Source organism: Rhinopithecus roxellana, chromosome 3 (genome assembly GCF_007565055.1).
Source record: "Rhinopithecus roxellana isolate Shanxi Qingling chromosome 3, ASM756505v1, whole genome shotgun sequence".
Classification (NCBI taxonomy): domain Eukaryota; kingdom Metazoa; phylum Chordata; class Mammalia; order Primates; family Cercopithecidae; genus Rhinopithecus; species Rhinopithecus roxellana.
Window position 1 is genome coordinate 145937197 of NC_044551.1, and position 23233 is coordinate 145960429.

Here is a 23233-nt window from a genome sequence, read left to right on the forward strand (position 1 = left end):
ATGTATGTGTGTTGTGTATGTATATGTGGGTGTGTTGTATATGTGTATACACATACATTTATCTATGTGAATTCCTACAAATACTCTACCCACCGAATTGTTTACTCTTCTGAGGGAGGGGAGTGACATTCTGGGTGGATAGTAAAAGAAGTCTCTGATTTTTTATTTCTGTGTATGTATACATATCAACAAAAATATACCCATGTATTGAAATGGGATTTTTGGCCAGGTGCAGTGGTTCATACCTATTATAATCCCAGCACTTTGGAATGCCAAGACAGGTGGATTGTTGGAGCTCAGGAGTTCAAGACCAGTCTGGGCAACGTGATGAAACCCCATCTCTACAAAAAAAAAAATACAAAAATTAGCTGGGCATGGTGGCACATGCCTGTAGTCCCAGCTACTTGGGAGGCTGAGGCAGGAGGATTACCTGAGCCCGGAAGATTGAGGCTGCAGTGAGTTGTGACTGTGCCACTACACTCTAGGCTGGGCAACAGAGCAAGAGACCTTGTCTAGGAGGGGGTTTAAAAAAAGGTAATTTTTGTGAAATCTGATGTTGGCTTTCGGAAGTCATTTGGGGCAAATGAAGGCTGAATGTTACTTTATGATCACTGTATCTTTAAAAAAGATTAGAGAAAATTAGAAAAATCTCTGTTTAGAAGATAGATCCTCAGTCTGTTTCTTTATGCACATGATCCATTTCCACAGTGGATGTTGTGGTCGGCTGCATGAACACTCCATGACAGTCCCCCTGTCACTCAGTTGTAACAGAAGACTTTTCTAAACTTTCTCCTCAGATTCCTTTTTTTGAAGATATGTGTAAAGGCATTAAAGCTGGTGACACCTGTGAGAAGCTGGTGGGATATTCTGCCGTGTATAGAGTCTGTTTTGGAATGGCTTGTTTCTTCTTTATCTTCTGTCTACTGACCTTGAAAATCAACAACAGCAAAAGTTGTAGAGCTCATATTCACAATGGGTAAGTCTTTCAGTCTTCTTGGGGATTTCTTTCTCCTTTCTTATGTTCAGGACAGTATTCCAGGATCGCGTCTGTCCACCAGACACTGTGACTGCTAGTTGAAATTGTCGATTTAGGGGAAGGTGGAACTGATACTTACCCACATGGTTGCCTGAAAGCTAGAATCTTACTTGTAACACCTGGTACCCTGATGTGAAATTTACTCTGGTACCGTGATGTGAAATTTACTCAAGACAAAGAGTTTATTTCTTGTTCCAAGACCTTCCCCCAGGTCATTTCCACCCATGCAATAAAATGGTGTTTTGCACAATTGGAGGCTGCACTGAGTCTAATTATGGGAAAAAGCATTCTTCAAGTCACCTAATTACTTTCCCTCGATTAGGACAGAAAGTTGGCCAATGGCAGAATCATGGATTGACATGCTTTACCTTCTAAGAGGTCCTTTGTCCTTGAATGTCACTTAAATACATTTCCTCTTTTTTCCCCCCTCCCCCCCTTCTAGCTTTTGGTTCTTTAAACTTCTGCTGTTGGGAGCCATGTGCTCAGGAGCTTTCTTCATTCCAGATCAGGACACCTTTCTGAACGGTACTAATGGGGTATTTTGGGTACCTGTTTGTTTTGTTTTTACCCATTTTGTCAAATTGCTCAGAAGTGCAGTCCAAAGTACCTTTGATAGTTTGAATTAATGATTTTTCTTTTGGCTTCAAAAGAAATTCCTGACTTACCTGCCCATACTTTTTCCGCCATTGCCTATCTACCTCCCCTCTTCTCACTACCGCATACCACTTCCAGGCAGGGTGTAAGAGGACTTCCGTACTCTGCTGGCCTGGGAGACCTTGTTCTTTCCAAGCACTGCACAGAAAACCCAGAAACAGGGAGCACAGGGCTGTCAACAGCTAAACGTCTGCTGCAGCGATAGTGGGACAGGAAAAGCATCTTTCAGTCTGTTTTTAAACTTACCTTATGTCAAGATCTGTAGCATTGAATTATATTCTTTATTGTTAGAACCTGCCTTAATTCATTAATATGAAGCCTTTAATCATAGCTGAAACAGGGGGCCCTTTTTCATATGAGCTGAGGAAAAAACCTGAATTTCAGTGGTTCAGAGCATTTTGTTCAACCCAAATGGATTCACTTTCCTAAGTAAAGTATTAACATTTAGGCCAGATGTGGCAGCTCACACCCAGCACTTTGGGAGGCTGAGGCGGGTGGATCACTTGAGGCCAGGAGTTCGAGACCTGCCTGGCCAACATGGTGAAACCTCATCTGTACTAAAAAATATAAAAATTAGCCGGGCATGGTGGTGTGTGCCTGTAATCCCGGCTACTCTGGAGGCTGAGACATGAGAATTGCTTGAACCTGGGAGGCAGAGGTTGCAGTGAGCCGAGATTGCACCACTGTACTCCAGCCTGGGTGACAGAGTGAGACTTTGTCTCAAAAACAAACTAAACTAAGCATTTAGATTGTGTCAGTTTATAAGGAACAGTCATAATCCTTCATATAGTTATGTATCAGGGCCTGGCTAGTTGTTTTTCATATACTCCCTAAGTCTTGCTTTTACCTAAAATACTGTTAAAAGTTTTAAAATTCTCTACAGAGATCCTTTTATGTATTAGAATGTATATTTGGAGAGAGAAGAAACTTAGAAACCCTCTGGTTTAGCTCAGTCTTTTTTCTTTTTTTGAGATGGAGTCTTGCTCTGTTGCCCAGGTTAGAGTGCAGTGGCGCGATCTCACCTCACTGCAGCCTCTGCCTCCTGGGTTCAAGCAGTTCTTCTGCCTCAGCCTCCCGAGTAGCTGGGACTACAGGCACGTACCACCATGCCTGGCTGATTTTTGTATTTTTAGTAGAGACGGGGTTTCACCATATTGGCCAGTCTGGTCTCGAACTCCTGACCTTATGATCTGCCACTGCACCCAGCCAAGAAATGTCTTTTTTTTTTTTTTTTTAGACCAAGTCTCGCTCTGTCACCCAGGCTGAGTGCAGTGGTGCAATCTCAGCTCACTGCCACCTCCACCTCACGGGTTCAAGCGGTTCTCCTGCCTCAGCCTCCTGAGTAGATGGGATTATAGGCACCAGCCACTATGCCTGGCTTATTTTAATTTATGTTATGTTATGTTATGTTATGTTATGTTATGTTATGTTATTTTATGTTATTTTATGTTATTTTATTTTATTTATTTTTTAGTTGACTCGGGGTTTCACCATGTAGGCCAGGCTGGTTTCCGGCTCCTGACCTCAAGTGATCCGCTTGCCTCAGCCTCCCAAAGTGCTAGGATTGCAGGCATGAGCCACCGTGCCCAGCCCCAGCTCAGTGATTTTTATAGACAAACTGGAACCCATGTGATGTGACTTATTCAAGGTTAAAAGATGGCCCTGCCATCTTTGTGGCAGAGCCAGAAGTCGAGCTGAGTCCTTGTCCGTCCCCTGTCTGACCCTTGTTTCCTTACTGGTCATTGTTGACTTTTTACCCAATGAAATTTGAACCTTTGATTTTTCTGGCAGTATGTGTTAGCTTTTAAGTTGTGGGTCATTGTGGATTTTATGAATGAGGGCATCTGTTAGGGTACCTGGCAGATGTAGTGTGGAGGATAAGCTTGGATATTTCAGGGTCAGACTGCCTGTGTTCAGATCCCAGCTATACCATTTATTGACAGAGATGTTGTCAACCTACATAGATTATCGATTTTTCTCTTCCGTAAAGTGAGTGAAACTTGTAATACATATCTTATATGGTCGTGTGGGAATTGAATGTGTTAGGTACACTTACCTAGTAAAAATTAGCTGTGGTTATTCTCTTTTGAGCGAAATACAACGAAAGGTTGCCTCATTGTGTTCTTCATGGTCTTTTGCAGCCTGGCGCTATGTGGGAGCCGTCGGAGGCTTCCTCTTCATAGGCATCCAGCTCCTCCTGCTCGTGGAGTTTGCACATAAGTGGAACAAGAACTGGTGTGTGCCTTTATGGAAAGCTTCCCATTGACTCACAGAAACTGCCCAGTTTTGATAAAGGCTGTACTCAATTGCATTGCTAGGGATTTGCAGTTTTGTTTCTCTTTATACCTGCTTTTTTGTACCTCTTCATTTACTCCTGTCCTTCATTTACTTCTCACTTTTTGACCCCCTGCCCCTACTCCCTTGTTTGGGCTCTAAGTCAACCAGTGGTGTGAATTAGCCACACTTAATCCCCTGCTCATACCTGTCAGTCTCTGGTTTTGAGGGTGGCTAAAAAATTGGGTAGGCTTCATCTTAGCCTCCCATCCTCATGAAATTAAAAGTAAAATTAAAAAGTGAACACAAAACTCAAACTTTGGAGCTGGAGATTCATCTTATGCAGACTATGAGATAGAATAGTTCCCTCCTTTAAAAAAATTTTTGGGTCAGGCATGGTGGCTCATGCCTGTAATTCCAGCACTTTGGGAGGCCAAGGTGGGAGGATTACTTGAGCCCAGGAGTTTGAGACCAGCCCGGGCGACATACTAAGACCTTGTCTCTATAAAAAATTAGCTGGGCATGGTGCAACATGCTTGTAGTCCCTGCTACATGCGAGGCGGAGGTGGGAGGATCGCTTGAGTCTGGTAGGTCAAGGCTTTGGTGAGCTGAGTTCACACCACTGCAGTCCACCCTGAGTAACAGAGAAAGACCCTGTCTCAACAAAAAAGATTTTTAAAATTTCTTTTCAACTTCCCAAGAGGGGAAAAAGGACTCCTTCATTAGGAAGATATGTTATGCTACCTTAGAAAACCATCCTGTCTTTGAAAAAGGTAGACTCTTTCTAAGTGACTTGGAAGTTGAGTTCATATCCTGGGTCAAGTGGGAGATGCCCAGCTATTAATAGCTACTTTTATTTCTTGCTAAGCCACACTGAGAAAATGACAACCCTTGAGTTCTAAGACCTAATTGACCCTGTTTGTGATTCTGGACAAAGCACTTAGCTGCTTTCTGCCTACCTTTTTTTTTTTTTTTTTTTTTTTTGGGGACATAGTTTCACTCTTGTTCCCCAGGCTGGAGTGCAATGGTGCCGTCTCAGCTCACCGCAGCCTCCGCCTCCTGGGTTCAAGCAATTCTCCTGCCTCAGCCTCCGAAGTAGCTGGGATTACAGGCACATGCCACCATACCTGACTAATTTTTGTATTTTTAGTAGAGACGAGGTTTCATCATATTGGTCAGGCTAGTCTCGAACTTCTGACCTCAGGTGATCCACCCGCCTCGGCCTCCCAAAGTGCTGGGATTACAGGCGTGAGCCACTGCGTCCAGCCCTTACTTTCTTTACTTATAAAATATGAATAAAAACAACTGCCTATTGTACCCAATAAGGCTTTTGTTTTTTGCATATTTTACAGGAATCATTTTATTTTATACTCAAATTTTTGAAATCATAAGTGCCATGTGAATGTGAAATTTACTTTTACCATGGACAAAACAAAATACACTGTCCAAATACTCTCAATACTTTTTATTCTGAATATGTTGTTCAACTTGGTAGTTGTTGTTTTCTTTTGGTTTTAAGGATCAAATCATGAGGTACAGCTGTTGTTGGGATGCATCAGTGAAAACATAGAGTTAGTCATTTGACTCTTTGGTAAATATTGGATTAAGCATGGCCAAATATGAACAATTTTCAAATGGTTTACACAACACTGAATAGTCATACAAGTAGCCCTACAGATATGTTTTGCTATGTTTTAAAGTTCTAAACTCTATAATTATACAGATTTCTGCATTTGAAGTAGGCTGTTGTATCAGTTATTGTACAGTGTCTGCATTTTGAGTTATCCATGAGATACAGTAATTTATGTTGTGGTCGCCACTAGATCTTGTTTTGAGGCAGCACAGTTTTCTTTCTTTCTTTTTTTTTTTCTTTTTTTTTGAGACGGAGTCTCGCTCTCTTGCCTAGGCTAGAGTGCAGTGGCATGATCTTGGCTCACTACAACCTCTGCCTCCCGGGTTCAAGTGATTCTTCTGCCTCAGCCTCCTGAGTAGCTGGGATTACAGGCACGTGCCACCACACCCGGCTAATTTTTGTATTTTTAGTAGAGACGGGGTTTCATCATGTTGGCCAGGATGGTCTCGATCTCCTGACCTCGTGATGCACCCGCCTTGGCTTCCCGAAGTGCTGGGATTACAGACGTGAGCCACCGCGCTCAGCCTAGAGTTTTCTTAAAGATAAGCCAAATGGGTGACTATAATTGTATGGGACCCTATTTCCTCAGTAGTCCAGAAGAAACACAATAAGTTGGAAGTGAATTTTAATTGATTAAAAATCACTCTTTCCATGTTTATTCTGAATGTGCTTGCTTCCTTTTTTTGAGATAGAGTTTTGCTCTTTTTGCCTAGGCTGGAGTGCAGTGGTATGATCTCGGCTTACCACAACCTCCGCCTCCCAGGTTCAATCGATTCTCCTGCCTCAGCCTCCCAAGTAGCTGGGATTGCAGGCATGTACCGCCACACCCAGCTAATTTTGTATTTTTAGTAGAGACGCAGTTTCACCATGTGGGCCAGGCTTGTCTTGAACTCCTGACCTCCAGTAATCCATCCACCTTGACCTCCCAAAGTGCTGTGATTATAGGCGTGAGCCACCACACCTGACCTGAATGTGCTTTCAATTTGATTTTTGTATTAGAAAATAAATTCATCGGCCGGGCGCGGTGGCTCAAGCCTGTAATCCCAGCACTTCGGGAGGCCGAGACGGGCGGATCACGAGGTCAGGATATCGAGACCATCCTGGCGAACACGGTGAAACCCCGTCTCTACTAAAAAATACAAAAAACTAGCCGGGCGAGGTGGCGGCGCCTGTAGTCCCAGCTACTCGGGAGGCTGAGGCAGGAGAATGGCATGAACCCAGGAGGCGGAGCTTGCAGTGAGCTGAGATCTGGCCACAGCACTCCAGCCTGGGCGACAGAGCAAGACTCCGTCTCAAAAAAAAAAAAGAAAAAAAGAAAATAAATTCATCATCCTAAAACTTTCACAAGTATACTTCAAATAAGGAACTTCATGGTAAAATATTAACAGTTTTGATCCTTGGTGCCTGATCTGCCCATTAAATAGTATGTTCCCTTGAGAACACTTGTGCTTCTTCAGTCTGACTTTAATGTTTTGATTGATTCTGAATCCATTTGCTGGGACTAATTATTGATGCCATGTTTTTAGCAGGCATTTTGGAAAAGTTTGGTTGCTTTAAAAACTTTCAGAAACTCAGTTAGAATGACTTAAAAGCTCTGCAACAAATAGTGTTGCTATTTTCCAAGCTTTGAGGCATATATGCCAACAAAAATCCCTATTGTCAACATGTTTATAGTTTAACAGACTCTTGCGTATAAGAATCTAGAAAATAGGCTCATTGCTCTTGATAGAATAACTAAAGTACCTTTTCTTCCCTTTTTCATTTATCTCTTTGTAAACATCTTGAGAAGGAGATGATCCTGAAAACAATAGAGTAGAAAGGTCTTGGGCCTGGCAACTAGGAGACGCAGATTTCAGTACCCCTTTGTTTTCTTCTTTTTCTTTTTTTATTATTATTATTATTTTTTGAGATGGGATCTCACTTTGTCATCCAGGCTGGAGTGCAGTTGTGTGACCATGGCTCGCTCACTGGAGCTTCCATTTCCCAGGCTTAAGTGATTCTCCCACCTCAGCCCCCTGTGAAGCTGGGACTACAGGCATGTGGCACCACACTTGGCTAATTTCTTTTTTTTTTTGGTAGAGATGGGGTTTCGCCACGTCGCCCAGGCTGATCTTGAATTCCTGGGTTAAAGAGATCCTTTTGCCTTGGCCTCCCAAAGTACTGGGATGACATTGTGTTTGGCTTCAGTGCCCCTTTTAATGCTTGCTCTTTCACTGTAGGGCACATCAGTTGGCCCCTCTGACCTCAGTTTTCACACTTAAATAATGTGTTTGGACTAACTGGTGTGTTCTTTTTTTTCTTTTCTAGCTCAAATTTTGTGGTTTACAGTGTCAGTTCTCTATTAGAATTGAAACAAAGGGCTTTAGTTGTCAAGTGTAAAGACTTTTTTTTGTATTTTTAGTGGGATGAGAGAGCACCAGAGGGCCTTAAGAAGGAAGGAATATAATCTGTTTTAAGTCAAGAAAGGTGAAAAGATGTCAGAGGTGCAAGTAAGGAGGTCAGGGGGAGACAATCCAGGTGAGGGAGGAGTAGTCTGGAACTATGTGGTACTAAGGAGCTGGATCCTCCTATGTTCTAAAGCCAGCTCTGAGTGGAGGTGGGTGGGGGAGGGGAGAGCAAGAAGCTTCCAGAGTGACCGCAGTTCTTCTGTGCTGTTCTCTCTTTTCTTTTCTTTTCTTTTCTTTCTTTCCTTCCTTCCTTCCTTCTTTCCTTTTCCTTTTCCTTTCCTCTTTTTCCTTTCCTTTCCTTTCCTTTCTTTCCTTTCCTCTTTCTTTCTCTCTTCCCCCAACAATGGGAAGATGGAATTGCTGTTTTCTGAGGTTGGGATGATTGCACAATGGCAGGTTTGGGGGAGGGAGGGATGGGGGTGTCAATATCAGGAAGTTACCTTAGCCTGAATGTGCTAAGTTTGAGATGCCAATTAGACCTTCAAGTGGGTCTCCAGTTGTTAAATGAACAGTTGGTTAATATAAGTGACGTTCAGGGGAAAGGTTGGGGTTGAAGATTTAACTTTGGGATGGACTGTAAATATTAATTAACTGTAAGAAAGTCCTTCATATTCTAATAACATAACCAAAAAGAGTAGTGAATAGAAGTGTTGGTCGTCTCCCACCCACAAACCAGTCAGCAGTGTTTACCTTTTTCTGTATAATTCATGCTGTCTCCCCATCATCCATTATTATTTGCTCTTAGATTGTTTTTTCCTTTTTAAAATCCCATTTTCTCTCATTTCCTTTGTACGCCTTTTATGTTAGAATAATTCCAAGGCCATTGGAGTGTCTGGCACAGTTTCAGGAATATGACGGTCATTCTCATTTTGGCCTTTCCTCCCTATTTTCTTTGTTTCTGGCTGCAGGAATTTTTTCATCATTAAAACATTTTAACTGGGTTGCTTGAACACTTTCCAGTTTTGTGAGGGCATAAAGTAAGTTGCTTTTTCTGTGAGGTTTGGGAGAATGTGGTTACAAAGAGCAATTTAATCATAAGGCAGATGACAATGATTCATTCAATTCATTCTCCCTGTTATTCTGTCCAGTTCATTTAGCATTTATAGATACTTTTCTTTCTTCTGAACAATTTCCTTTTTTGTGTGAGACAGGGTCTTGCCCTCTTGCTCAGGCTGGAGTGCAGTGGCATGATCTGGGCTCACTGCAACCTCTGCCTCTGGTGTCCAAGCGATTCAGCCACCCAAGTAGCTGGGATTACAGGCATGCACCACCACGCCCGGGTAATTTTTGTATTTTTGGTAGAGGTGGGGTTTCGCCATGTTGGTCAGGCTGGTCTCGAATTCCTGACCTCGTAATCTGTCCGCCTTGACCTCCCAAAGTGCTGGGATTACAGGTGTGACCCACCGTGCCCTAATTTATTTTTTAATTGACATATTGTAATTGTACATATTTATCGGGTACATTTTGACATTTTGATACATATATGTCATACAGTAATCAAATCAAGGTAGTTGGCTATTCATTACCTCATGGATTTATCATCTTTTTCTTTCTTTCCTTTCTTTTTTTTCTCTTTTTTTTAAAGAGACAGAGTCTCACTCTGTCACCCAGGCTGGAGTGCAGTGGCGCAGTCATAACTTACTGCAGCCTTGAACTCCTAGCCTCGAGAGATCCTCCTGCCTCTCTGCCTCCCAAGAAGCTAGCTAATTAGCATGTCCAGCTAATATCTTTGTTTTTTGTTTTGGTTTGGTTTTTGGTTTTTGTAGATGGGGTCTTGCTCTGTTGGCCAGGCTGTATCATTTCTTTGTGTTGAGAATCTTCAAAAGCCTCTCCTCTAGCTATTTTGTAATATACAATACCTTACTGCTAGCCTTCATCACCCTACCATACAGTTGATCACCAGAATTTATTCCTATCTATTTAACTTTTTTTAATGTCAAATTTTCTTTTACTCTTCCCTTATACTATTTTAGATAAAGAAGGAGCACAGTTACAGGCCCTTCTCTTCAGTTCAGGGAATAAAGAGCTATGGTCAGCTAATATGGTTCTTAGTAAAGATAATTCTTTTTTCTCTCTAAGAAGATGGCATCCACAAGAGCTGCTGGCAAAACTTTGTTTCTGTTTTTAAAAGTTTATTTATTATTATTATTAAATATTTAGAGCCAGGCACAGTGACTCATGCCTGTAATCCTAGCACTTTGGGAGGCAGAGGCAGGTGGATCACAAGGTCAGGAGTTCAAGACCAGCCTGGCCAAGATGGTGAAACCCCGTCTTTAATAAAAAGACAAAAATTAGCCGGGCATGGTGGTGGGTGCCTGTAATCCCAGCTACTAGGGAGGCTGAGGCAGAGAATTGCTTGAACCTGGGAAGTGGAGGTTGCAATGAGCCAAGATCACACCACTGCACTCCAGCCTGGGCAACAGAGCGAGACTCCATCTCAAAAAAAAAAAAAAATTTAGACAGGGTCTCACTCTTGCCCCAAATGGAGTGTAGTCATGGCTCATAGCAGGTGTCATCCACCCGAGCTCAGGTGATCCCTCTACCTCAGTCTCCCAAGCAACTGGGACTACAAGTTTGCACCACCACACGCTGCTAATATTTCTAATTTTTGTAGAGACAAGGTTTTGCCGTGTTGCCCAGGCTGGTCTTGAACTCCTAGCTTCAAGTGATCCGCCTGCCTCGGCCTCTCAAAGTGCTGGGATTACAGATGTGAGCCACCTCTACTGGCAGCACTTTGGAGTAGAGACTATGGCACTTTGGGGCTCTGTTTATGGAGAAAACTTGGAGAAGCCCAGTGAAGAGCAACTTTTTCATCCTGCCAAAAACTGACCCAAGGTGGTTCACAGTCAGAATGGAGAAGCTAGAATGAAGTCTGTAGGTGGCTAAAGGAAATGAAGAGTCTCAAGACTGCTCAAACTCATTACACCAAACGGGGAGTTAAACCTGGAGACAGAGTCACGTGACACTGCTGTCTCCCTCCCACCTGCCCATAGATAGCTGTGACTTCCCAACCTTGTGTCAAAGGACTACACATTAGGTAGACCTCGACAGAAGGCAAAAGGCCCCGTGCATCCCGGATTACTGCCCTCAAATCGCTCATAAGTAAATTATCTGTTGATCTCTAAACCTTTCAAGATGTGTATCTTCCCATAAAAAAGGGCCTATCAGCTGTAACTTTAGGTCTGCGACCTAAGTGTAGCTCCTTGTTCATGGAATTGCAGTCTGTTACATTTCACCCTGACAATGCCCATTACAAGCTTATCTTCCCAGGTGCAGAACAAAGACAGTAGAGCAGTCATTTCTCTGCCTACCCTGAGACTATATAATTAACTCTTCCTTTACTCCCTTTTGCAATGTTTATCATATCTCTTGTATAGTGGAGTTTACTGGGCACTAGTTAAAATCTCGGGAGAATGTCGCATTTGCCTCACCACCTGCCCCTTTTCCTGCATGCCTTCTCCCCTTTAAAGAAATGGGTAAATCCTGAGCCTTCTGCAACCTCTTTGGGAGCACCGGCCACAGAAGATTCTGTGACTTGTGTGTTTTTGGGTGCACCCTCAAACCTCTGGTTCAGTAAACCTCGGTTGATTGAGGCTGTTGCCTCAGTCTCTCATTTGGGTTGACATTATTCATTTTAATGAATGAATACATTTGCTGCAGAAAGTGGAATTCTCTCAGTGTTGAGAGAAAATTCTAAGCTTTAGCCAAGAAGTTTCCATATTTACCAGAACCTTCTAGCTTTGATAGAGCATAATCATTGCTAAAATAATGTGTCTTCTGGGCAGCTGGGTACCAGTGCCTGTGGCCTGTAGTACTAGTTACTGCCTGAGGGATGGTGAATGTTATCAGAGAATGGTGGGCTTCATTGACTTGTCTTCTCTCCTCTCCCTCTTACCCACTTCCTGGAGAAACAGGACAGCAGGCACAGCCAGTAACAAGCTGTGGTACGCCTCCCTGGCCCTGGTGACACTCATCATGTATTCCATTGCCACTGGAGGCTTGGTTTTGATGGCAGTGTTTTACACACAGAAAGACGGCTGCATGGAAAACAAAATTCTGCTGGGAGTAAATGGAGGCCTATGCCTGCTTATTTCATTGGTAGCCATCTCGCCCTGTGTCCAAAATCGTAAGCATGTTTTTTTCCATTCTTCCTTATTTATATTTTCCTAAGTGTCTTTGAGCAAACCCGATAGTTTTTTTTTTTTTTTTTTTTTTTTTAACTAGTGTATTCCTTAACTTACTGTGGATGTGTCAGTAGTGGGCAAGGTGGGGCTCCAGTCTCTTCATATCTCACGCTCGAGCTGTGATAGCCAAGCATTTCTCATCTCGAGAAAGACCTGAACTTAATGAAGTCAATTAATAGGAAGATACTGCCTTTGCTAAATAATGTACCACAAGGAGCCTTTAAATGGGAAATGCCTTCCGAGTATATCAAGTCAGTTGTTTATGAGCTTGCCTACAATCTGTGTAAAAGTTGAATGAAAGGGCCGCACAAGGGGTTGGTTCTGGGGTCATCTTTCACTCAAGGCTGTGGGCAGTGTGGTCTGGGAGCCAGGAAGCAGGACATCCCATCCCAGCTCAGCCAGCAGCTGGCCCATGTGCTCTTCCTCAGTGAAGTCAGTGGAAACATGTGAGCCTGACCTTGCTCATGGTCGTTTCAAAGCCGAAACGAAGAGACAGTGGGATTTGAAAGTGCTTTAGGAAGTATACATGTGAATTGTCATTTATAAACTACTCTTGGTTTCTTAAGCCAGGATATAATGTCTTTGGGCTTACAGTGAGATGTCCCTGGTCTGATGTTTTTTTGTGGGTCGGACCCTATAGGTGATGAAAATGCACATGACATTCAGGTTCTAGGTAGGAAAATATAGGCAATAAATTTATAGCCCCCTTGAATCCTTTCTAAAATAGTGGTTTAAAAAGGCAACTAGTGGTCAGGTGTGGTGTTTCATGCCTGTAATCCCCACTTTGGGAGGCCGAGGCAGGCGGCAGATCATGTGAGGTCAGCAGTTCAAGACCAGCCTGGCCAACATGGGGAAACCCCGTCTCTACTAAAAATACCCAAAAAAATTAACCAGCTGTGGTGGCGCACGCCTGTAGTCCCTGCTACCTGGTTAGGCCAAGGCAGGAGAATTGCTTGAAGCCGAGAGGCAGAGGTTGCAGTTAGCCAAGATCCCACCACTGCACTCCAGCCTGGGTGACAGAGTGAGATTCTGTGTCAAAAAAGAAGAAGAAGAAGAAGAAGAAGAAAAAAAACTAGTCACAAATAATATGTTTTCCTCTACTAAAAATTTTAAGACCATTATTGAAATTGAGAGTATTCTCCTAATCCCTTCAATTGATCAGTTAAGAGTTCCTAGAACAACTTGATATTCTGATTAAAATCTTTGGGTTAAATCTTATCTTTTGAAATAGGGATAATGTTCTGAAATATTTGGTTTAATACCATTCGGTGCTAAGGGAAATCTTATTCCCTTGCCAAAGTGCAACATTATAACAAGGTCTATTTTATGTCTTTATCGGTAATTATAATTTAATAATGATAATTTTGGAAACAAATTTGACCGCAAGACTGAGTAAAACTGCATCCTTTTATGTCAGTAAGTGGTCAAAAATTTTGCAGGAAAAAAAGAGAGATCCCTTATCACATCCTGGTTACTCTGAAGGATCTGAACCTTTAGTTTACTTGAAATATTATAACTTTCAAAAAATAACAGATGGCTTGTGAAGTTTCAGAGAAAAAGGAACACTTATACACTGTTGGTGGGAATGTAAATTAGTTCAACCGTAGTGGAAAGCAGTGTGGCAGTTCCTCAGACCTAAAAACAGAACTACCATTAGGCCCAGCAATCTCATTACTGGGTATATACCCAAAGGAATATAAATGGTTCTCACGTAAAGACACAGGCACACGTATGTTCACTGCAACACTATTCACAATAGCAAAGATATGGAATCAACCTAAATGCCCATCAATGGTATACTGAATAAAGAAAATGTGGTACATACACACTGTGGAATCTGTGGAATACTGTGTAGCCATAAAAAGGTAAGAGATCATGTCCTATTCAGGAGCATGGATGGGGCTGGAAGACATTATCCTTAAAACGAGCACAGGAACAGAAAACCAAATACCACATGTTCTTGCTTAAAAGTGGGAGCTAAATGATGAGAACATATGGACACATAGAGGGGAACAACACACACTGGGGCCTATCTGTCAGGGTGGAGGGTGGGAAGAAGGAGAGGATCAGGAAAGATAACTAATGGTTACTAGACTTAATACCTGGGTGATGAAATAATCTATACAACAAACCCCCATGACAATTTTCCCTTTACAACAAACCTGCATATACACCCCCAAACCTAAAATAAAAGTTAAAAATAAATGAATCAGTAAATAACCTTAAAGCCCTTCTCCCAGTGAATCCTGAGCCCCATAGCCTTCCTCTTTAGCCAAGAGCAATTCTTATATTCTGTTTCCAAAAGCTTTTTGTCCATTGGCAGGTAAGAGCTTTTTGTCCTGTCATAGATTGTGGTATGTGATGACCTTGTAGAATCCGGAATACGTCCCCTGTGAAATCTGGTTTACCACTTACTCCCCTCCCCATCTAAGCTATGTGGTTTTATCAACAACGACGGTAATTTTTTTTCTGATCTTGGGATTTAAGAACTAATGTTACAAACCTCAGGGAGACTAGTTAGTGTGTTTAAGTATAGCCATGGGCTCGATAAAGTATTGGTAGAGAACTTGGCAGAACCTGACATCTTTAAAATAGCAATGTTCAGCTCAGTGTATAACTCTCTCCCCCTTAATATCTTTTTAGTTTTATCTGAGAAACATACTACATTTTTTTTTCTCTTTTCTTTCCTTTAAATGTGGATGCTCAAGTTTGAAGACTGTCATGGGGACTATCAGGTTTTTTTGGACATATGCTTTCTTTTTCTTCAAATTAAAGCCTGTTGTCTGTCTGTCTCTTGTCATTTTTCAGGACAGCCGCACTCAGGGCTCCTACAATCAGGGGTCATAAGCTGCTATGTCACCTACCTCACCTTCTCAGCTCTGTCCAGCAAACCTGCAGAAGTAGGTAAGCCAGCCTGTTAGGGGGGCTTGTGTTTGCGGTATGAATATTTTCATTCATGGAGGAATGAACTATTGTTTAAATATTGGAGAGGCCATGGAGATAGAGAGCAGAAGGATGGCTACCAGAGGCTGGGAAGAGTTTGGGGGAGGTTTGGGAGGAGGTTGGGATGATTAATGGGTACACAATAAATAGGAAGAATGAATAAGACCTAGTATTTGATAGCACAACAGGGTGACTATAGTCAAATTTAATTGTACATTTAAAAATAACTAAAAGTATAATTGGACTGCTTGTAACACAAAGGATCAATGCATGAGGGGATGGATACCCCATTTTAGATGATGTGATGGTTACATATTTCATGCCTGTATTAAAACATCTCATGTACCACATAAATATGTACACCTACTATGTATCCACAAAAATTAAGTTGAAAAATAAATAATAGAAGTGTACTAAATCACAATAGAGAGATGATCTAGACTTTTTCATCTTTCAAGTTAAAAAAGTCTTTAACTTGAGCTATGTAAAGGAAAATTCCCTTTTTCAATTCTTCCTGGTGTGTAGGACAGACAGGAGGAAAGGTTTGGCTGTGGAGTTTGCTTTTAGGCCTAAATAACCTCTTAATTTAGTTGTATTTCTTTTCTTTTGTGACTATAGCAGTGGAACAGAGGGAGTGGAAAGAATGTGGGGGAGTGAGGGAGCAGGGAGCAGGATCTGAGCACAGATCCCGTGATTTACTGGCTATGTGACCTCAAACCACTCGTCCTAAATGACATTTATTTACAGAGACAGCCGAGCATAGTGATTAGAGCATGAGCTTTGAAGTCGGACTGCCTGGTTTATAGACTGATCCTGCTACTTAAGTAACTTGCAGAAACTTAACTTACCCTCTCTATTACTTTTGTGATGTATAAATGCAAATACACACACACATTTACATGCATATATACATACATACACATAAGCATATATAAATGTATGGGTATTATTTGAGCTTATATAAATCAAATTAAATAAATGTTGTGTCTAAGAAAATTGAAGTTGTTTCCTCTTAAATTTGGAAAACTGGTGCAATGATAATTTTGAAAAGTTTTAGCTTATATGCATACTATTTATGGGCTTGTCCTTGTTGCTATTTACAGTGGAAAGTAATGTAAGTGGCGGTCTTAAGTAAGTATTGTGTATCCTGGATTTAATTTTTTTTTTTTAAATATTCTATCTTGACTCTGTAAGTGTACATAAATTTAGTCTCTTTAAGACTTTCTTTTATGTCTGTTTATGTATTAATTTCTGGCTTTAACTTACTGGGATTTTTATTTACAATATTTTTTAAATGGCAGGTATCCCTTTAAAACAGAAAAAAAGGCTGAGCATGGTGTCTCATGCCTGTAATCTAAGCACCTTGGGAGGCTAAGGCAGGAAGATTGTTTGCGGCCAGGAGCTGAGACCAGCCTTGGCAACATAGCATCTCTACCAGAAAAAAAAAACAAAAAAAAAAAAACAGAAAAAAAGTTATTTTAAATTTCAAGTGCTCTACATTTTTTAAATTAGCCTAAGAATAAAGATTCTTGAAACCACAGCATACACAGGGAAGTTTATAGCATTAAATGCCTACATCAAAAAAGCAGAAAGATCACAAATTAACAACCTAATGTTGCACCTGGAACTAGAAAATCAAGAAGAAACCAAACCCAAAGTTAGCAGAACAAGAGAAATAACAAAGATCAGGGCTGTGTGAGTTGGCTCATGCTTGTAATCGTAGCACTTCGGGAGGCTGAGGCAGGCAGATTGCAGGAGCCCAGAAGTTTGAGACCAGCCTGGGCAACATGACGAAACCCTGTCCCTACAAAAAAAATCCAGGCATAGTGGCGCACATCTGTAGTCCCAGCTACTCGGGAGGCTGAGGTGGGAGGATCCCTGGAACCCCAGAGGTTGAGGCTGCAGTGACGTGTGAGCTCTTACTGCACCACTGCACTCTACCCATAGCAATAGACAGGGACTTTGTCTCAAAAAAATAAAATAAGGAACTAAATAAAATACAGGCCTCCCCCCACCAAAAAAAAGCCCATGAGAAAAATACAGAGGATCAACAAAACAAAAAAAAGTTGGTTTGTTGAAAAGATAAACAGGCCGGGCGCGGTGGCTCAAGCCTGTAATCCCAGCACTTTGGGAGGCCGAGACGGGCGGATCACGAGGTCAGGAGATCGAGACCATCCTGGCTAATACGGCGAAACCCCGTCTCTACTAAAAAAATACAAAAAACTAGCCGGGCGACGAGGCGGGCGCCTGTAGTCCCAGCTACTCGGGAGGCTGAGGCAGGAGAATGGCGTGAACCCGGGAGGCGGAGCTTGCAGTGAGCTGAGAGCTGGCCACTGCACTCCAGCCTGGGCGGCAGAGCAAGACTCCGTCTGAAAAAAAAAAAAAAAAGAAAAGATAAACAAAATTGATAAGCCCCTAGACTAACCAAGAAGAGAGAAGACCAAATCAACAAAATTAGAAACGAAAAAGGAAAAATCACAATAATACCACAAAAGTACAAAGATCATTAAAGACTGTTATGAACATCCATATACTTACAAAGTAGAAAACCTAGAGGAAATGGATACATTTCTGGAAAGCAAGAAGGAATAGAAATCCTAAACAGGCCAATAATGAGTAGTGATATTGAATCAATGATTTTAAAACTCTTCCAGTAAGAAAAAGCCAGGACCGGATGGAGTCATAGCCAAATCCTACCAAACATATAAGGGAGAACTAATACCAGTCCTCCTGAAATTGTGCCAAAAAATGGAGGAGGAAAGAACTCTCCCTGACTCATTATGCAAGGCCTGATATATCACCCTGATAACCAAAACCAGACAGGGATACAACAAAAAAGAAAATTACAGACCAATACCCCTGATGAACATAGATGGAAAAATCTTCAATAAAATACTAGCAAACACAATGTAATAGTACATCAGAAGATAATATACCATGATCAAGTGGGCATTATACCATGGATACAAGAATGGCTCAACATATGCAAATTTATAAATATGATACAGCATACATTACATATTACATAAACAGAATTCAAGATAAAAACCATGTGATCATATCAATAGATGCAGAAAAAGCATTTGTTAAAATTCAGCATCTTTTCGTGGTAAAAAAAAAAACCCTCAATAAAGTAAGAACATAACTTAAAATAATAAATAGAAGGAACACAACTTAAAATAATAAAGGTCATATATGATAAGCCTACAGCCAATATCATACTGAGTGGGGAAAAATGGGAAGCATTCCTTTTGAGAACTGGACCAAGATAAGGGTGCCTACCTTCACCATGCCTATTCACCATAGTACTGGAAGTCCTAGCCAGGACACTCAGGCAAGAGAAAGAAATAAAAGGCATCCAGATTGGAAGAGAGGAAGTCAAATTATCATGTTTGTTGATGATATGATTCTGTATCTAGAAAACCCAAAAGGTTCCACCAAAACACTCTTAGATTTGTATAATGAATTCAGTAATATTGAAGTATACAAAATCAACATACAAAAGTTACTAGTGTTTTGGCTGGGTACGTTGACTCACATCTGTAATCCCAGCACTTTGGGAGGGCAAGGTGGATGGATCCTTTGAGGTCAGGAGCTCGAGACCAGCTTGGCCAACATGGTGAAACCCTGTCTCTACTAAAAATACAAAAATGAGCGATGTCCTGGTGGTGCACACATCTGTAATCCCAACTACTTGGGAGGCCTGAGACAGGAGAATCACTTGAACCCGGGACGGGGAGGTTGCAGTGAGCCAGGATCACACTACTGCACCCCTGCACCCCAGCCTGGACAACAGAGCAAAACTCTGCCTCAAAAAAAAAAAAAAAAAATTAGTAGTGTTTCTATACACCAGTAATCATCTAGCAGAGAACCAAATGAAGAAGCTGGTCCCATTTACAATAGCTACAAAAAATAAAATAACTAAGAATAAATTTAATGAAGGAGGTGAAAGATCTTTACACAATGAAAACTACTAAACACTGATGAAAACCTTGAAGGGAGGGGCTATGAGTAGTGGCACATTCCTGTGATCCCAGCACTTTGGAAGCCAAGGTGGGAGGATAACTTGAGGCCAGGAATTTGAGGCCGGCCTGAGCAACATAGCAAAACCCCATCTCTACAAAAAATTTACAAATTAGCTGGGTGTGGTGGCATGCACCTGTAGTTCTAGCTACTCATGGGTCCGAGGTGGGAAGATCACCTGAGCCCAGGAGCTTGAGATTACAGTGATCTATGATCAGGCCACTGTGCACCAGACTGGGTGAAAGAACAAGACCACGTCTCAAAAAAAAAAAAAAAAAAGCAAATGGAAAGACATCCCATGCTCATGGATCAGAAGAATAAATATTGTTAAAATGACCATATTGCCTAAAGCAGTCTTACACATTCAGTGCTATCCCTATCAAAATACCAATGATATTTTTCACAGAAAAACAATCCTAAAATTTGTATGGAAACAACAGAGCCAGAATAGCTAAAGCAATCCTAAGGAAAAAGAACAAAGCTTGGAGGAATCACACTTCAATGCTGGAGGAGTCCCTTCTTCAAATTATGCTACAAAGCTACAGTAAGCAAAATAGCATGGCATTTGCATAAGAATAGATCTATGGAACTGCATAGAGAACCCAGAAGTAAAGCCACATATTTATAGCCATCTGGTCTTTGACAAAGTTGACAAGAACACACACTAGGGAAAGGATACCCTTTTCAGTAAGTGGTCCTGGAAAATTTGGATTTCCTTACGCTGAACCACTACCCTGTCTCTCACCACATACAAAAACCAACAAAAGGTGGATTAAAGACTTACTTACATGTAAGACCTGAAACTATAAAAATACTAGAAGAAAACCTAGGAAAACTCTTCCGGATATTGCTCAAGGCAAAGAATTCATGACTAAGACCTCAAAAGCACAGACAACAGAAACAAAACCAGACAAATGGAACTATATTATATTAATCTAATTAGCTTCTGTACAGCAAAAGAAATAATCAACAGAGTGGACAGACAACCTGCAGAATCAGAGAAATATTTGCAAACTGTGTCTCATAGGGGAGCAATATGCAGAATTTACAAGGAGCTCAATTCAACAACAAAAATCACTAAATAATCCCATTAAAAAGTGGTCAAAGGACATGAATAGACATTTCATTTTTTTTCTAAATAAGACATATAAATGGCCAACAGGCATATGAAACAAATGCTGAACATTGCTAATCATCCGAGAAATGCAAATTAAAACCATAACTAGATGCCATTTCACACCAGTCAGAATGGCTAGTATTAAAAAGACAAAAAGTAACAGATGTTGGCAAGGATGTGGAGAAATGGGAACACTTACACTGTTGATGGGAATGTAAATTAGCATAGCTACTATGGGAAACAGTGTGGAGATTTCTCAGAGAAGTAAAAATAGAGCTACCATTTGATCCAGCAATCCCACTACTGGGTATCTATGAAAAGGAAAAGAAATCATTATTTCAAAAAGATACCTGCACCTCTGTGTTTATCGCAGCACAGTTCACAATAGCAAAGATATGGAATCACCTTAAGTGTCCATCAATAGATGATTGGATAAAGAAAACGTGATTTGGCCGGGTGCGGTGGCTCACGCTTGTAATCCCAGCACTTTGGGAGGCCGAGGTGGGCGGATCACGAGGTCAGGAGATCGAGACCACGGTGAAACCCCATCTCTACTAAAAATACAAAAAATTAGCCGGGTGCGGTGTCGGGCGCCTGTAGTCCCAGCTACTCAGGAGACTGAGGCAGGAGAATGGCGTGAACCCGGGAGGAGGAGCTTGCAGTGAGCCGAGGTCGAGATTGCGCCATTGCACTCCAGCCTGGGCTACAGAGCGAGACTCTGTCTCAAAAAAAAAAAAAAGAAAGAAAGAAAAAAAGAAAATGTGATTTTTATATATATGTATATATCCACACAATGGAATACTATTCAGCCATAAAAAATAATGAAATCCTGTCTTTTGTAGCAACATGGATGAAACGAAGCCATTATCTTAAGTGAAACAAGCAGACACAGAAAGAAAAATACTGCATGTTCTCACTTTTAAGTGGGAGTTAAATAGTGTGTACACATGGACATGAGTGTGGAATGATAGTGAAGTCTCCAACATAGGAAGGAGGGAGGGGATAGATGGTGAGAAATTACTTAATGGGTACAATACACATTATTTGGGTGATAGATACACTAAAAGCCAAGACTTTCCCACTACATGTAAAAAAGCTAACACTTGTACCCCATAAATTTATACAAATAATAAAAGATTCCTTAAACCACAGCATGCACAGTTATGTTTACTGTTTCAAGTGCAAATACCAGTCATAATTTTAGTCTCACTTCAGACACTTAAAATGTGCACGTTTGTAAAGTGGTTTCTAGAGTGTTATTTTATGTTTATGTTACTTGCTTTGGTGGTAAAGTTGGCAGTCAGACCTAGGTTGGGTGTTCCAAATGGAAGATCCCATGTCAGGTAAAAGGTAAATTACCACTGATGGCTATATTATAGGAATCTTTGTTACGTAGTGTTTAGAATAACTCCGTTTTTCTTCTGTTTCACACTACAACAGTCAACACAGAAGGTTTCTGTGACACTAAAATATGTGGAGATTTCTCCCCACCAGCAAGCAGGCAGTAAGTTCCACAGTGGGCTTCAATTGGGTGTCCTCCAATCCAATTCGGATGCTCTACCTGGAGATAAGGTCAGATCCCACAGGTTGAAGGCTCAATTCCACAAAACAGCCCTACCCTTCCTGCTGGTCACAAGTCCGGCCCCCCAGAACTTCTGACCAACTGTTAGGGCTCCCACAGTTACCCCTTCTTTGGGATGGATTAATTTATAGAGTGGCTCACAGAACTCAGGAAATACTTACCTTTACTGATTTATTACAAAGGATATTTTAAAGCATACAAGTAAACAGGCAGGTGAAAATACATATAAGGCAAGGTCTGGAAGGGTCCCGAGCTTCTGTCTCCATGGAGTTGGTGTGGCTGGGTTCCTAACATGTGGATGAGGTCGTGTTCACCTTCCTGTAAGCCTCTAGCTCTCAGAAAGCTCTCTGAACCATGTCCTTTTGGGCCTTTTATGGAGACTTCATTACACAGGCATGATTGATTAAATGATTCAACCATTGGCCCTTGGTGATCAACTGCCATTCCTCCCATTCCTGGAGTTTGGAGAGTGGGTCTGAAAGTCCCAACCCTCTAATCCTACCTTGGTCTTTCTGGTGACCAGCCCCCATCCTGAAGCTGCCTAGGGGCTGCCAGCCATTAGTCCATCATTAACATACAAAAAGACACCATTTTGGAGATTTCAAGGATTTTAGGAGTTGCATGCAAGTAAATGTGGATGAAGACCAAATGTATATTTCACAATATCACATGTAGTCACCCATACTTTAAAAAAAACCTCAGGAGGGTTTCCAAGTTGTAGACAGAAAGATATCGCAATTATCATATCACATCTAAATAGCTTCTCAACTGGTTTAGGAGCTATTGTTGGCTGTTGATTCACCTCAGCACTGCTTGGTATCTGCACCCTACCTCTCTTTAGGGGCTGCCCTGTCAACTGAAAAATGCGCCTGACTTGTCTTTTTACTATTGTTTGAATAGTACTGAAAATGAGCAAGACTCTCTCCTTTGGTCCTGGATCTGTTTGAGTCCGATGGCACTGAGCTGGAATCTGAGGGTCTTGTTCCAAGGGTGTGATGATGTGGGAGAATGGTTCTTTGAAATAGCAGAAATCCAGTCTGCGTGGAAACAGCCTGTAGAGTAGAGGTTTCCAGTGATAAGTGTTCACTATTCTAAGGAGGTACACCACAGCTACCTGAGTTTTGCCAAAATGAGTGCTTCTGTGAGTTACAACTGGGCTTTCTATTTGACTGTGATGACTTTGTTTTTTCTTTACAAGTTCTAGATGAACATGGGAAAAATGTTACAATCTGTGTGCCTGACTTTGGTCAAGACCTGTACAGAGATGAAAACTTGGTGACTATACTGGGGACCAGCCTCTTAATCGGATGTATCTTATATTCATGGTAAGTCTTGGGAGT

At 41.5% G+C, this 23233-nt stretch overlaps 1 protein-coding gene across 2 annotated transcripts in view; it reads left to right on the plus strand.

Annotated features, from left to right (window-relative positions):
- SERINC5 (serine incorporator 5) overlaps window positions 1–23233 on the plus strand; it is a 121094-nt gene that overhangs the window by 76079 nt on the left and 21782 nt on the right. Inside the window, exons 3-8 of one of the 2 annotated variants that reach the window (XM_030927211.1) lie at window positions 798–976; window positions 1479–1561; window positions 3832–3925; window positions 11959–12170; window positions 15037–15132; window positions 23098–23218. In XM_030927211.1, coding sequence (XP_030783071.1) covers window positions 798–976; window positions 1479–1561; window positions 3832–3925; window positions 11959–12170; window positions 15037–15132; window positions 23098–23218 — 785 coding nt within the window. Of the gene's footprint in view, window positions 1–797; window positions 977–1478; window positions 1562–3831; window positions 3926–11958; window positions 12171–15036; window positions 15133–23091; window positions 23219–23233 lie in introns of both variants that reach the window. The other variant, XM_010386010.2, reaches the window with a different exon arrangement.